Source organism: Cebidichthys violaceus, unplaced genomic scaffold (assembly GCF_023349555.1).
Source record: "Cebidichthys violaceus isolate CVI_PGR_0920_01 unplaced genomic scaffold, fCebVio1.0.p SCAF_63, whole genome shotgun sequence".
Lineage (NCBI taxonomy): Eukaryota > Metazoa > Chordata > Actinopteri > Perciformes > Stichaeidae > Cebidichthys > Cebidichthys violaceus.
The window spans coordinates 951,234-965,966 of record NW_027176850.1 but is presented as its reverse complement, the minus strand read 5'-3'; the positions used below and the strand labels follow the sequence as shown (position 1 = coordinate 965,966).

The 14,733-nt window shown below is 42.8% G+C and overlaps 1 protein-coding gene across 4 annotated transcripts in view; it reads left to right on the top strand.

The window, feature by feature from the left end:
* The window catches only part of trps1 (trichorhinophalangeal syndrome I), a 111,129-nt gene that overhangs the window by 37,931 nt on the left and 58,465 nt on the right, over positions 1-14,733 (top strand). For all 4 annotated transcript variants that reach the window (XM_068734366.1, XM_068734368.1, XM_068734367.1 and 1 more), the window contains exons 3-4: positions 12,686-13,384; positions 13,554-13,669. In XM_068734366.1, coding sequence (XP_068590467.1) covers positions 12,686-13,384; positions 13,554-13,669 — 815 coding nt within the window. The remainder of the gene's footprint in view (positions 1-12,685; positions 13,385-13,553; positions 13,670-14,733) is intronic.

Sequence of the window (14,733 nt, the reverse complement as noted above, 5' to 3'; positions counted from 1 at the left end):
GTGATTCTGCCTTTTTCTGGTCTATGATCCATGATCATCATTCCACTGCTCGGATTATTGTTTTAGCCATAATTTTGCTGTATAATGTTTCTATTTTGTTATTGCTCTAATTTTTCTAGTTAATTTCATCCAAGGCAAAAATTATTATTGTTCAGTCTGTCTTGTTGAAACTGGTCTTGCTCATTTTAATACAGACTTGCCTTCTGCAGTGATTCTTTTGGAGCTAGTTGTCTACAGTGCCTCGGTCGTCCCTCTGGGCAGGCCAACAGTCTCGTAACCATCCGCTCTCCGTCTGTATTTGTGTGTGTGAATGTGCGTGTATGTGTTGGTTGTTATGCAGGATAGAGGAAATGAAAGCTCAGACTGAGCCTCAAGGCTTTCTAAACTGTCTCACTGTCCCTTCACATGCATGTGTTTGTGTGTATGTGTGTGTGTGTGTGTGTGTGTGTTTGTGTGTGTCTGTCTGTTTGAGGCTGGGCACATCTGCTCCCATGTAAAAGTTTGTGTGAAAACAAGGAAGTGACGAAAATTTTGAAAGAATACACTCAAGTTGGGTCTCTGTAATACTCAAGTACCCACGTTTACGCACACACACACACACACGCACACACACACACACACACACACACACACACACACACACACACACACACACACACACACACACAATGCATGCAGTATGCGTTTAAAGTGATTGAATCTCAGTTTTTATTGTGAAATATCGGGCAGTGCTGCCACCTCCTTCCTCTTTTTTGTTTGTGTGTGTGTGTGTGTGTATCTGTGTTCTTTAACTAGTGTCTAATAAGTGTAAGAACACACACAGAGGGAGAGCTGCTTCACAGGGCTCAGCATTAACGCTTGCCCGGGGCATGTAAACTCTTATGTTTGGGCATGTGGATTGCCTCATGCAGTTATCCGGTCGGGCAAGTAAAAAAAAAGAAGTGATTTTTATCGTTAGAAGGTTCAGTAAAAAATATACGATCGAGAATTAATGGTTTGTGGTCGCTGATCCCTCATAATGCTACATTGTGAACAACAAATATGCGTTGAAAATTAGCAGGAGGAGAGCTAGTGAATGTTGGCTGTTAGCAGCCGGTAGGCTAACACTAATGTAGGTAGCGTTGCGTGACAGTAAGAAGCATTCAAGCTCTGTCCAGTAAAAGTGAGTGTTGGGTGAAAGTAGATCATAGTGTTATCATGTTTTGTTTTTTGAATCAAAGCAAATCTTTAAATAAAAATGAAATTGTGTTATTTCCTAATCATTTGAATTGTGTCTTTATGCAAATAACCACTATAAATGAAAATAGCAAAACTTCATTTTTAATTTTTGACAGTTTTTTTTTGTTCAAAATTCCTTTTCATTTTATTTATTTTTTAAAAAGCCTATGTTTTCCATGGAAGTAAAACATCTCAGCTACTCTCCCAAAGCTTAATGTCTTTTTCCGCTCAGGATGACATCACTCAAATGTTTCTTTACAGTGCTTTATTAATGCTCTGAATATCCTATTCATATATATGGCTTTGAATGCATTGACATTCATTAACTAAAAAAAACAAACACACATTAGTTTATTCTTCAGTCTGCACACATTTCTACAATCCGCTTTGTGTGTTTGTGTAATTTCCTGGTTGTCCCCCAGCAACCCCCGAGCTCTGATCACAGGAAGTTGAGAGGAAGTTGTCGAGTCGCCACTACACACACACACACACACACACACACACACACACACACACACACACACACACACACACACACACACACACACACACACACACACACACACACACACACGTCTACCTCCTCCCACACTTTCACGCTAGTAGGAGACATGGTAACAGTGAAGAGCAGCAAGAGAGGGAGGGGGCAGTGTTCAGGTGTGATAGTCTAGTCATGTGCTGCTCTCTTTCCTCGTCAGGTGTGAAAAGTCTGTCCATTTCTGCGCCGCCATGTCTCACTCTCTCATCTTTTCTTTGGTGCTCAGTCCTTCTCTGTGAGGTGGGCCGTTGTCACACATATTGGGCTCGTTGTAAATGGGTATATGGGACGTGTTGCGTCACCTGCCGACCTGCGGAGCTTTAAAAGGTGCTCAGCGACACTTCAGGGAAAAGTTGAGAAAAGGCGTAATTTTATGCAAATGTGAGCGACGACCATGTGTGAGCCAATCGTGCAGAAAATCACAAGCAAAGCAAAGTTGTTTACTACTGGGTCACTTCCGGAGCAGATACGGGACCCCATCTCCAGCGAAACCTAATTTTTGTGGCCACCTACTACACGCTTAACATATACACATGCACAACACAAAGGCCAGGACAGGGAAATTCAAACTCTGACAGCAGTGTGGTTCGATGAAAGGAAACATCGTAATATCCAAAATAATTAAATCCTAAAAAAAAATCAGTTTCCACAGCTGAAAATCCATTAATCAAAGGCAGGAAAACCCACACCGCAAGCATAAGATGCAGCTTTTCAGTGCAGCTTTGCGCTGTGTTCTGGCGCCAAACTGTTTTTGAGCTTCGCAGCCAGCGTCTGTTAGGTTTGTGTGCCGAGTTTAAACCGTTTCTGATGGTTCCACAGTAGATCAATATCTTCACACTGACTCGATCATTCTGTCTCTGAACACAAGCACAGAAAGTGAGGGACTCTGTTGTGTAACTCTTAAGAAATATTGGACCGCTCTCTTAAACAGGTGTTTCAGGGGATTCAGATACATCACACGCCTCGTGTCCTTCAGATGTGCGCATTAGTTGAATAGGTATTTGAGCATAAAAAGGGTAATTGTTGGCAGTTGTGTAGTGTGATGTTGATATTGTGGGTTGTTCCTAATTTAGTATTCTGGGGTTTTGTTTCTTACTCCTGCTTCACACACGACTTGTCTTTTTTCCCCTTCATTAAAAAGACTTTTTCAAAACAGGCTCTTTAATACAATATTTCTAGGATTTGGAGGACGGCGCCCTTCAATTATTTATCCGACTCCGCTTTTGATGTGTTATTCTTTTGTGTGCATATGATGAGTCTGTATTGTGTATCTCTGTATACCGTCAGTTTATTTCCTTTGGTATTAAGGCTGTGATTTAATACCTTTGTCATGGCAGCATACAATGTCTTTTCTTTGTGGTTTGAAGATTTCCAACACATTTCACCAGAAAAACGCCTTCGTTTATTATTTATTGGGTTTGTTCTGAGGCAGTAACAGATTTTAAACTGCTAATTGTTGTGCATGTGTGTGTGTGTGTGTGTGTGTGTGTGTGTGTGTGTGTGTGTGTGTGTGTGTGTGTGTGTGTGTGTGTGTGTGTAAGTAAGTAAAGTGGTGCTTAGTTGATGTGCAGGAAGAAACTAAATGAGGATTTAATGAAGCTGGATTGTTTTTAAATAATGTAAATGATTAGATGCAAATGGTGGAACTAATCTTTTAATGTGGTTTTCATCATTAATTATGATCGTGTAGAGTTTAGTTAGGTGTAATTGTTGTTCGGTTGATCAATCCTCGTTGGAGAAGTGCGTGAACGTGTTTGTTCCGTATTGAAGGATTTGTTAGTACGTGTTTGTGTGAGGCACTTTTCTGCCTAAATAAACTCATGAAAATATGATTTTTGCATGTTTACATGTGTTTTCTCTTTCTGTACGTCTGTGTGTGTGTGTGAGATCCACACTGATCTTTTCTCTTTGTCAACCTCTGACTCCTGGCAGCTAGTTTAACGATAATTAATTACACACCCTCCTTGCAGTCAGTGTGTGTGTGTGTGTGTGTGTGTGTGTGTGTGTGTTTTCCCTACTCTGCATGTGTGAAGCTGTGCTCCCCCTTGACAGTAGTGTGATTTATCACTCAAGTTATAAATGTGATTTCACACACATGCCGACACACACGCATTTAACTGTTGACCACAATTTGCTTACCGCAAAAATTGGTTAAGGTGACGTCGTCAGCGATGGTGAGAGAGAGAGAGAGAGAGAGAGAGAGAGACATTTTAAAAGGAGCTTAGACGTGACCACACACACATGGTATGCTCCACAGACACATTCACGCACAGACAGAGTACGCTCTAAAGACCATAGCAGGGGAACTGTGTCTGAGAGAGAGAGAGAGAGAGTGTGTGTGTGTGTGTGTGTGTGTGTGTGTGAGTGTGTGTGTGTGTAAAGTTAGAATCCAGACAGTCATTCCAGAGGCCAGACTATTGAGTCTTATAAACTCTCAGGTCACAGATTATTGAAATAGCAGAAGAGATATATAGTCTGCGTCTTTATGCGTCTTCTGTTGCACCGTTTTACTAAAACATCACAAATTGACCCAGGAATACAGACAGACAGACAGACAGACAGACAGACAGACAGACAGACAGACAGACAGACAGACAAACATATGACCACACACCTGCATGTGTGAGTGTATTTATATGCATGAATGTCTGTGATGTAAAATAACACAGGTGTGTGTGTGTGTGTGTGTGTGTGTGTGTGTGTGTGTGTGTGTGTATGTGTGTGTGAAAGATTTGGATTCAAGGTGTATTTGAACTAGCAGCTTGAATCTGTGTGTGTGTGTGTGTGTGTGTGTGTGTGTGTGTGTGTGTGTGTTGTAATACTGATTTATTTGAGCATCATTTATAGCCCCATTGGGAACTGAACCAGCAACCTTTTGGCAGTAATAGTCTCGCTCACACACACACACAGGCAGTCTATTGTGTAGGCCAATCTAACAAAATGTACCTTGCTTTAACCTAATAATCTCCAGCAATTTGGATAGAACAGCTTGGACAGCCTAATAAGTTCCAACCCAATCCTTCAGAGAAACAGAGCAACCTGTTTTTAAACTCCTCTGACCCACCTGTGGGCCCACACTTCAAAATAAAGTTTTATAGAGTGTGGGTCCCAGGGTGTTCGTGTAGCACTTTCCAATGTGCCCAGATGAAAAACAGCTAGTTTGTGTCATGCTGAGTAAGTCACAGTTGGAAAAGTGGGTTTTCTCTCACTTGTAACACGTTCTGTTTCACTGTCTTTTGTGTGTGGTTGTAAAGTTAAAGAGTTAATTGAGCTTGAAAGCAGAAATTCAGCTGTTTCCATTTGCAGACCAGTGAGGAGAGTCTCGCGCGGTGAAGTGAGAAAATCTCTCCCCGTTCTCAGGAGTTTTTTGAGGTGCACATAAAGTAACCCCAAAGCTCTCTGTAGCCAAAAGACCATGGTCGTACTGGACAGCTCCCAGTTATGCGTGTGTGTGTGTGTGTGTGTGTGTGTGTGTGTGTGTGTGTGTGTAACCGGTGTTAAGCAGTGTTCTGCCTCTCCCCAGAGGGGTAAACAGCCCTCCTACAGAGTATCACACAGACTCACAGCAGAGTGCTTCCCAGACCCTGTGTGGTGCAGTAATCCAATGTATTTATTCCAGGTCAGACTCTTCTTTTAATAAAGTTTATTTGGAGGGAGGGGGGTGGGGGGGGGGGGGGGGGTTGATGCAGTCATCTTCTGTGCGTTTTTTGTTGAGTAGTGCGTCATCCATTGTTCATTTCTGAATCTGTGTTTCAGTTGCACTTTGCATTTGTGCACAACGTATCCTCATTCACTTTTTTCCAAATGAAAACACTTGTCTCATAAATAGCAAGTGCAACTACATTGATTAGAATTATTAAGGCAGTTTCTTCATATTGTTTTATCAAAATCCAATTATCTTCTGTCTTCCTGTAAAGCAAGACATGACGTTACATGAGCTAGTATCATCCATTTTCAACTGATAACATCACGACTGACATCCATCCATCAATTAATCTGCAAGTTCATTCTAAGCCCGCCCACTTTCAAATATGGTCCAACCGAATGCGAAGGATTTGATTTAAATACCTCTCGTAACTGTACACTGCTCAGATAGTCTGTTTCAACAGGGAAAACCCTTAGTGTAGAAGCTAACAACGCTTCTTTACTTCATTGGGACTACTTTTAAAGTAAGTAGCAGGCATTACACACACACACACACACACACACACACACACAGAAAACACAAGTAAACACATCACAGTCTCAGCTTGTTCCATTCTTTTAAACATTTCTTCGATATGTTTAATGAATAGAGGTCTATCTGTCAATCACGCAGAGTGATTGAAGCTGTCGTGCTATCAATTTAACACACACACACACACACACACACACACACACACACACACACACACACACACACACACACACACACTGACACTCCTACAAACACATCAAGGTTTATGTAAGAACAGCCCAAAAGTAAGGGGAGGAGAGAAAACGAGATGAAGAGAGAGATACAGCCGCAGAGAGGAGGGAGGGAAATGTATGGGAGTGGATGGGAGCGAGAGATTAATTTAGAGCGCTAGATGAAAGATGGACAGACAGGTAGATGAGCAGAGAGAGAGAGGGAGGTGTGTGTGTGTGTGTGTGTGTGTGTGTGTGTGTGTGTGTGTGTGTGTGTGTGTGTGTGTGTGTGTGTGTGTGTGTGAGAGAGTGTGAGTGTGTGTGTGTGTGTGTGTGTGTGTGTGTGTGTGTGTGAGAGAGAGAGAGAGTGAGAGTGTGTGAGAGAAAGAGATCACTCAAGAGAGTGGTAAGCAGGGAGAGAGAGGCAGCTCCAGTGAAGGAGCGGGAGCAGGCTGAGGGAGTCTCATAGCGAGAGGGAGAGGTATTGAAATGTGAACCTCTGATTAAGTTTGACATTTAAGATGACATATTTTGCATGCTGTTACCCAATTACAGATGAGACCTACACAGTCTATACGTGTGTGTGTGTGTGTGTGTGTGTGTGTGTGTGTGTGTGTGTGTGTGTGTGTGTGTGTGTGTGTGTGTATGTGATTTGACTTGATCCGTGGCTGGAATGAATTGGGCCTGCGCTACCCAACAGATGAAGAGTGTGTGTGTGTGTGTGTGTGTGTGTAAAAAGACTTCTGGCTTTGATTAGGGGCCTAGCAGGCAACTGAAAGCTTTTAGTCTTAAAATGGCAGGTGGACTGTGTCTCGCAGTGATTTGATGTTGTCCCCCCTCTCTCTCTCTCCCTCCTTCTGTTTCTGTCTCGACCCCCCTCCCAATCTCCAATTAGACTCCTGCCTCTGCAAAATCAATTCTAAGCTGCTGCTTACCCCCCCCCCCCCCCCCCATATTGTTTCACCCGTGCCCCCATCAGCCGTGGACCCGAGCCCCAGCGAGCACTTGTGGCCGGTTCCTATTATTATCCCACCGCTCTAAATAGGCTCGGTTTCACGGCCTGATCCGTTTTGTCTGTGTGGGTACTAAAACAGTCACGTGCGCGCTTTCATTAATATTTTCTTCAGCTGCTTTCATTCACTGACATGTAACCTGAAGGTACAAGCCATTTCAGCGTGACTGCCATTTTGTGCATGAGTGGCCTTCCTAGAGCTAGTAATCTGTGACACTTTCATATAAATAAATGACTGCTGTGTGATACAGCACCGTCATGAAAGCTTTAACATTTGCAGCAATTACAACAGCAACAACAGCTGGTGTCTGCCAGGTCCCTCCGGGGAAAATCCTTTTTACGGACAGGAAGTGATGTGTTTCCGCTTTCTGGCAGCAACTTGGCAGTAGTTGGTGTTCATTTGTTGTAAAGAGACAATATTTGATCATGGACAGCAAGCCACAGGCTGAACATACAAAATGTATATTGTATACTTATGTCATATGTTTCTTTTCTGAAAACTTTTATGTATTTTGTTCTGCCAAATCGTTGGACTGTAGTGTAGACAATTCATTTTTTGTTTCAGCCATAATTGACTGGTTGAGTCATTTCTTTACATATTAACGCTTCCATTGAGCCTACTGCTGCAAATTTGAAAGTGAAAAGAAGTCTGTAAATGTTGCACACATGTACCTGAAAATACTCTTTACAAATGGTCATCTTACAAATTTTATTTCAGAATAAAAGTGTTGGAAAATGCAATCAATGATAAAAAGAGCGTGCCTCACTTAGAAACAAGAGAGACCGCTCTTATGGCACACAGGGTCAAGTTGAAATATGTTTTGCTATCAAGTGGCTCTGGCATTGATCCAGCTAATCAACTTCTAAAGGATACTCACTCACTGATGACTTACTTCCTTCAAAAGAAATTCAAAACACGACGGATTTGAGAAATATTTGTTTTATTCTAGATCAAAATGGACCAGGGTTCTTTCTATGGGCTGCACAACCAGCTGTTGTGCTGTTAAGTTAAGGGTCAACCAGCTGGACGCCTGACCTGATGCACAACTCCATCTTCAAGTTTTGGTCAAATTAGACCCAAAATGTGCATCTGTTGATAAGCCTCTGCAGTAACTTTGAAGATTGAGAAGAGGTTGTCTATGAAATGTCCGGTAGCGCGATTTTAAACACCGTACTGTGTCTGTTGGCAAAACTTGAACTCACTTTGGAGATTAGGGGAAGTTTTTATAGATGTTCTAATAGTCATTCACCTTTTGGGGATGCTTATTAGTATGTGGAGCTCATCTGCTCTTTGCCTCCTGCCTTCTTCCTCTCCTCCTGAACTCCCTTTCTTTACTCCCTCTTCTGTCTATCCGTTTCCCCAGACAATCTTTTTTTCTTTTTGAATCAAGAAATATTCTCTTTCCTGTCTCCTCTCCTTCCATTTACCAGCTTTACTTTAAAACTCCTTACCTTCTTTTTCCTGTTTCTCTTCCTTCCGCTGTTAAACATATACTCCTCCTCACTGTACCCTCACTTCTCCATTCACCGATCTTTTCATAAACTAACAATGAATCGGACGAAGAGGGATGGCAGCACAAGGACGGAAGAAATAAAGCGATAAAAACCTGAGATAATAATATGAAGAGGCAGATTGAGAAACAAAAAGAATAACTTGACAGAGATCTCTCTGTAAGGCCTTGCCTCGAGCATTATTTCCTCATATGTTGCCCATTAATCCTTTTGTTTATGAAAGATGGAGATGCCAATTACAGCTGTCCCACAGGGAGGGGAGGAGCAGAGTGGTCTGAAGGCAGCAGTGATATGTGACTGTGTTAAGATGATGTATGAAACCCATCAATTACAGGGTCTTCATGGTTAGCATTCAGACAACAGCTTTGGAGTCACTGGATGTTGACAGTTCAGATGTACTGGATATCTATGTTTTAAATTGGAGAGATTCTACTTGGTCTTTTGCTGTTATGTGATGATCCTGAAATTCTCCCTGACAAATATATATATATATATATATATATATATATATACACACAATTTTAAAAATATTAACTTTCTACAAAGTTAATATTTAGTCCTAATGAACCGAAGATATTTGTACACTTCTCAGTGAGTGGGGTCCAGTCTGCTTGGGGGTCAGGGATGGACGCTGGTGTGGGAGGATGAGGATCCCCTCGCGGGACCTCTCCACGTTAATGACATGTTCATTTCCTATGTGACGGTGCGCTGCGGCTGGCTCTCTCCCCGTGGGAAATGAAGAGCCCACAACACTATTTTCTTATGTTTTTTGGACAAAGTCATGAATTTATGAACTACTGATGAACTGAAAATATTTTTTCCGGCTGATGGTAGTAAATATCTTGTGGTCAAAGCTTGTCACCAGGATGATTTTCAGTGATACAATTCACCAAGCAACTTTCATTTATGACACAATCAAATCGCTCTAGCATGGTTCCCCTTACCTCGTCCTGATAGCTGACACACACCACGTAAACATACCTCGCCCCTCTCAGTACATCCTTCAACGGATGTCTTGGGGCGATTATTGGCAATTTCAGAAACAAGCCTCACTTGCATTGGGGCTAATTGTAGTTGATGGAAACGATTAACTGTCACATTCATCTCCTCTGTGGCATTGAGGCCATTGTGGTGTATCGGGGCTAATTGTAGCTAGTAGCAGTAGTTGTTATGCGGTATGTTGTGGTGGGTTGTACCTAATTGTAGTTGATAGTAATGGTTCCAGTCTGTGCATACAGCCTGAAGCAGACAAAGGCTGTACTGCGCACACACGCACGCACGCACGCACGCACGCACGCACGCACGCACGCACGCACACACACACACACACACACACACACACATATGGTATATCAGCTTTGCAACACGCACCTCTTCTTTTTTCCCACAGGCTGGATTCTTGCAAGTAAAGTGCGCTAGAAGTATGCAAATGAACATGGGATGCCAGTGTGAATAAATGATAGATGACAATATCACTCTTACTAGTTCCCGTTCCCTCCCCGTCACCAAAATCACTCCTAATTTTGTCCTTATTGCTTTGATCAACTTTTGAAGTCGCCACTGAAATCATTTGGGGCAGATGGAAACACAGTTAGGTCAGTCAGTGCTTCTTACAGTAGGTCGGGATTTCAGCTTCATTGCTTTACCACAACGATCTGTAGTTTTCCAGTGTGTATATGTGTGTGTGTGTGTGTGTGTGTGTGTGTGAATGATGAATTCTGACTGGGTGTGGTGAACATCAGATGAGATTTTCCTCTGCTCCCTGCACTCACTCACACACACACACAGTGAGTGCCAGGGCTGGTCTAGGCGTGGGCCCTTTCAGACATAAATTGCTTTATTTTAATAGTTGTACGGTGGAGAAAGAGGGGAAAAAAGAAATGGTAAAATACTAGAAAGGCCATTGAAAGAGAGAAAATTGGATTCAACCAAGAAAGCTGCCCTCCCTCTGTCATTTCTCTACTCCTTTTCTGTGTTTGTGAGTGTGTGTGTTTTTTCTCTTCTCTTCCTAATCCACCAGATTACATTATAGGGCTGTTAAAATATGGTCCTTTTTAATTTGTTTATGTTCATCTACATGTGTTTGATTGTGGTCATGTGATTATCTGTTTTCAACTACATTCCCTTGTACTCGTCTTTCTTTAGAAGTGTGTGTGTTTGTGTGTGTGTGTGTGTGTGTGTGTGTGTGTGTGTGTGTGTGTGTGTGCGCACTGATTCTCTCGTGCTTTAACTGTTTGCAGTTCTCTATCAGTAAATAACAACTAGTGTTTATCTCTCACGCTAACAGAGTTAGTCACAGGGTCACACGCACGCTATCTCGCTTCCAATCCACACACATCATTAAAAAGGCATTATTCTCTCTCACACACACACACACACACACACACACACACACACACACACACTTAGCGTATGTCCCCCTCATATTGCAGTGATCTAAAAGTGATCAGCTGTTGGCGTCTATCAGGCGTCTTTTGGCTTTGAATGTGTTTACTACCCCTCACACATACAAACACATCGATGGGTCAATGGGTTGACTTTGTTTACAACTGAATATGAACTGAACCACCACAAATAAACACGCTCGCTCGCACACGGGCACACACACACACACACACACACACACACACACACACACACACACACACACACACACACACACACACATGCTCGGAAAACACATCTCTCTGTCATTACTGTTGTGAACAGAGCGACCGCAATTGTTCTCTTTTCAAACAAAAGAAACATTATGGTTTAACATAAAACACATGGCTGGTTATTTGATGGCTTTGTATAGTGATTATAAGGGAGGGAGGGGAGGAATGGTGGGGGGAAGAAAGAGGGAGGGACAGGGCAGGAACTGAAAGAAAGATTTTAATGATGGAATTACTGAAATTATTGTAGTAATTATTATTGCATCTGAAAGAGGGCAGTAGAGAATTTTTTAAAAATTACGAAAATGCATTGAGAAGTGCTTTTTTGAGAAGGTATTTTATATTGATTCTAACGGTGGTGAGAGGTTGGTGAAGATAAAGGGGGTTTAACTTAAATGGGAAAGAAAAGCAGAGAGTAAAGAATAGAAAGAAAGAAAGAAAGAAGGACATGAGGTGACACAGATAGAGCAGGAGAGACAGTGAGAGATGAGAAAAGGGAGAATTTTGTGGGCCAGCAAATGAATGAAAGGCATGCAGAAAGAGATGCAAGAAAGAAAGCGAAATGTGCAGTGCTGGAGGGGATGAATTGCAGTCTGCCGCCTCCCTCATCCATCTTTCTGATACGGGCAGTGTGGTTTTGATGTGGTTGTCTGTTGGCCATTCTCCCCGTCCCTCTCACTCTCCTCTCTGTCTCCCCCATTTCTGCCTCGCCCTCTCTCTCTCTCTACCACCCCTCCTTCTCAGTCTCTCTGATATGGTTTGGGTTTTGATGTGGTCCATGCGTTGAAGATTCTCACGGATGGTTTCCATAACGATAAAAAAGATTCCCTCCCTGGTTTAAGAGAGTGGGAGAGAGAGAAAAAAAAGGGAAAAAAGTTGCACTTAAAGATACAACAAACATCCCAACACTCACCCCCCTGAAAAATCTCTCACAGCTGAGATGTTTCTGATTTGCTGAGGCTGTTTTTCTTTGACGAGGTCTGCGGTTTATGATCGTCACAGATTTCGGCGTTCAAAGACATTTGTAAATTGAATTAAAGCTATTCTGTACACATACATCATTGTCAGAAAATGGTATTTGTGTGTGTGTGTGTGTGTGTGTGTGTGTGTGTGTGTGTGTGTGTGTGTGTGTGTGTGTGTGTGTGTGCGATCCACAGTATATTATTTGAGCCCTGGAGACACCTTGTATCTTTTAGTGATTTCAAGGGATTATGAAGATCTGCTTGATATTTTCGACTCCCAGTTCTTTTATACATACACAATATATAGTGTACATGCTTTAGTTGTCAACATATCGATGAACAATGAAACAAAAAATAACTTTTTTCTGTCACTCTCTCCCTCTTGTCTCTTTCTAATTCTCAGAGATGGTGAGGAAGAAGAATCCCCCTATCCGGAGTGTGGGAGGTGAGGAGGAGGAGGAGGAAGAAGAGGGGAGGAGGCCAGCAGGAGAAGAGGAAGAGGAGGGAGAGGAGGAGGGGAGAGTGGGAGCAGAAGCCGAACGAATAAACCGACCCTCTGAACCGGAGTCCTCCGACCGGATCAGGGGAGATGGTGAGCAGGAAGAGGAGGAGGAGGGAGAGAGTGAGTGCGTATCCTCGTCGGTCTCCCCCTCATCCATCGGCGAGCGCTACAGCAACGAGGAGAGACGGGGGAGGAGGGGGAGAGGGGGGAGAGCCAACCAAGGGGGAGCGGCGTTGACAGACAGACTCGAGAGCCAGTCGGAGACTGAGGACGGGGAGAAGGGGCTAGAGGAAGGAAAGAGGAGGGAAAGAGGCCGAGGGGAGGCAGATCACCTCTCTGCTCCCCACCTCCTCCCCCGACAGGAAGGAGGGGAGGAGTCGACAACCGACACCCCTCCGCTCTCCTCCAGCCCCTCTCCCAAACTCCAGGACTTCAAGTGCAACGTGTGCGGCTATGGTTATTATGGCAACGACCCCGCCGACCTGGTGAAGCACTTTAGGAAGTATCACCTGGGTCTGCACAACCGCACGCGGCAGGACGCCGCCCTCGACACGCACATCCTGGCCCTCCACAACATGGCTCCCCAAAACACACCTCTAGGTAACTCCAGCTTTCTGCTCAACAACAACTGGTTTGATTGTTGATCCAAACGTTGTTTTTCTTTCAGAAGTCAGACGTGTCCTTGGATCATTGTGCCTCTGGCAGTCTGACCTCCTCTTTGTTTATCTGCTTGTAAAAATCTGACCCCTTCATGTGTTTCTGCTCCCAGATGTACAGGTGGGACCGGGGCAGAGGAACCAAGCCAAAGAGTCGGGGAAGACTAGACCAGATATGCACATTCAGCAGCACAGGACAGTTATGATGAATGGCACATATGACGTACAGGTAAGCACTTACCGCAGTTAAGTAATACAGATGAATAGATTCAACGCATACATGATGATGCCCAACTTCTTTTCACAAAGTGTTAAAAATGCAGTTATGCGTTTCATTCCCATATTAACTACGCATGCGTATTTCACTTTAAAAAAAATGGGCCACAGAACCCGTGTACACAAAGAAGCAGTAATAATTTATAAAGTTAGTAAGTTAAGAAAGAAAAGAAAAGCACACACAAAAGAGCATAGAAGCAACAAATTAAAAAAAAGCCACACAATGGTTCTTTTGGTGTGACAGCATTGAATAAATCGTGTGAAACGAAGACTTACCGGTTGAGTAAAGCTTTGGTTTGTAGCGTCCTGTTGTTTCCTCCTCAGTCCAGTCAAAAGCCGGCATTATTGAAGCCGATGGCCCTTAGTAACGGTCAGTTTCACAATCCTTTTCACTGACATGATAAAGTCCTCAATCTAACTGAAGTTGTCCACTTGGTGCACATGCTATCCCCTTATTTGTTTTTTATCTATTGTTGTTTTTCTCAGATTTGGGGAACTTCTTCCTGTGAGCATTACGCTGCAAATACAACTTACATGGTCATTAGAGTTCACGGTCTAAGAAAGCCTAAAATACATAAACAATTGAAAAGATAATGTGCCGCTGATGTCACCACACTGGTCTCATGGCAACAGAGATGTGGGCCCTTAAATATATCAAACAGGGAAGGCGACGGGCTTTGAAATTCAAACTGTTTCAAGGAGTTCATTAGAGATCTTCAGTTAGACGCAATGCAGAAGTACGAATGCATCTGTTTTACATCTTTGCATCTGCTTGTCATAATTACAAACAAAGGGCGTTCATTTTTGTTCGAGAAAAAGTAGTAATATTACCAGCATTTCATAAAAAAAATCAGTGCAGATTGTAGTAAACTTTATTTTTGCTTAACAACTTGCAAACATGAATATCACTGACAAACTCTGCTCGAATACATTGATTCAGTTAACTTTTCACTATAAATATTTCTTATTGTAAATCTAGGCCCTTAACTGAACTGAGTAATTTATTGGGTCGAACAA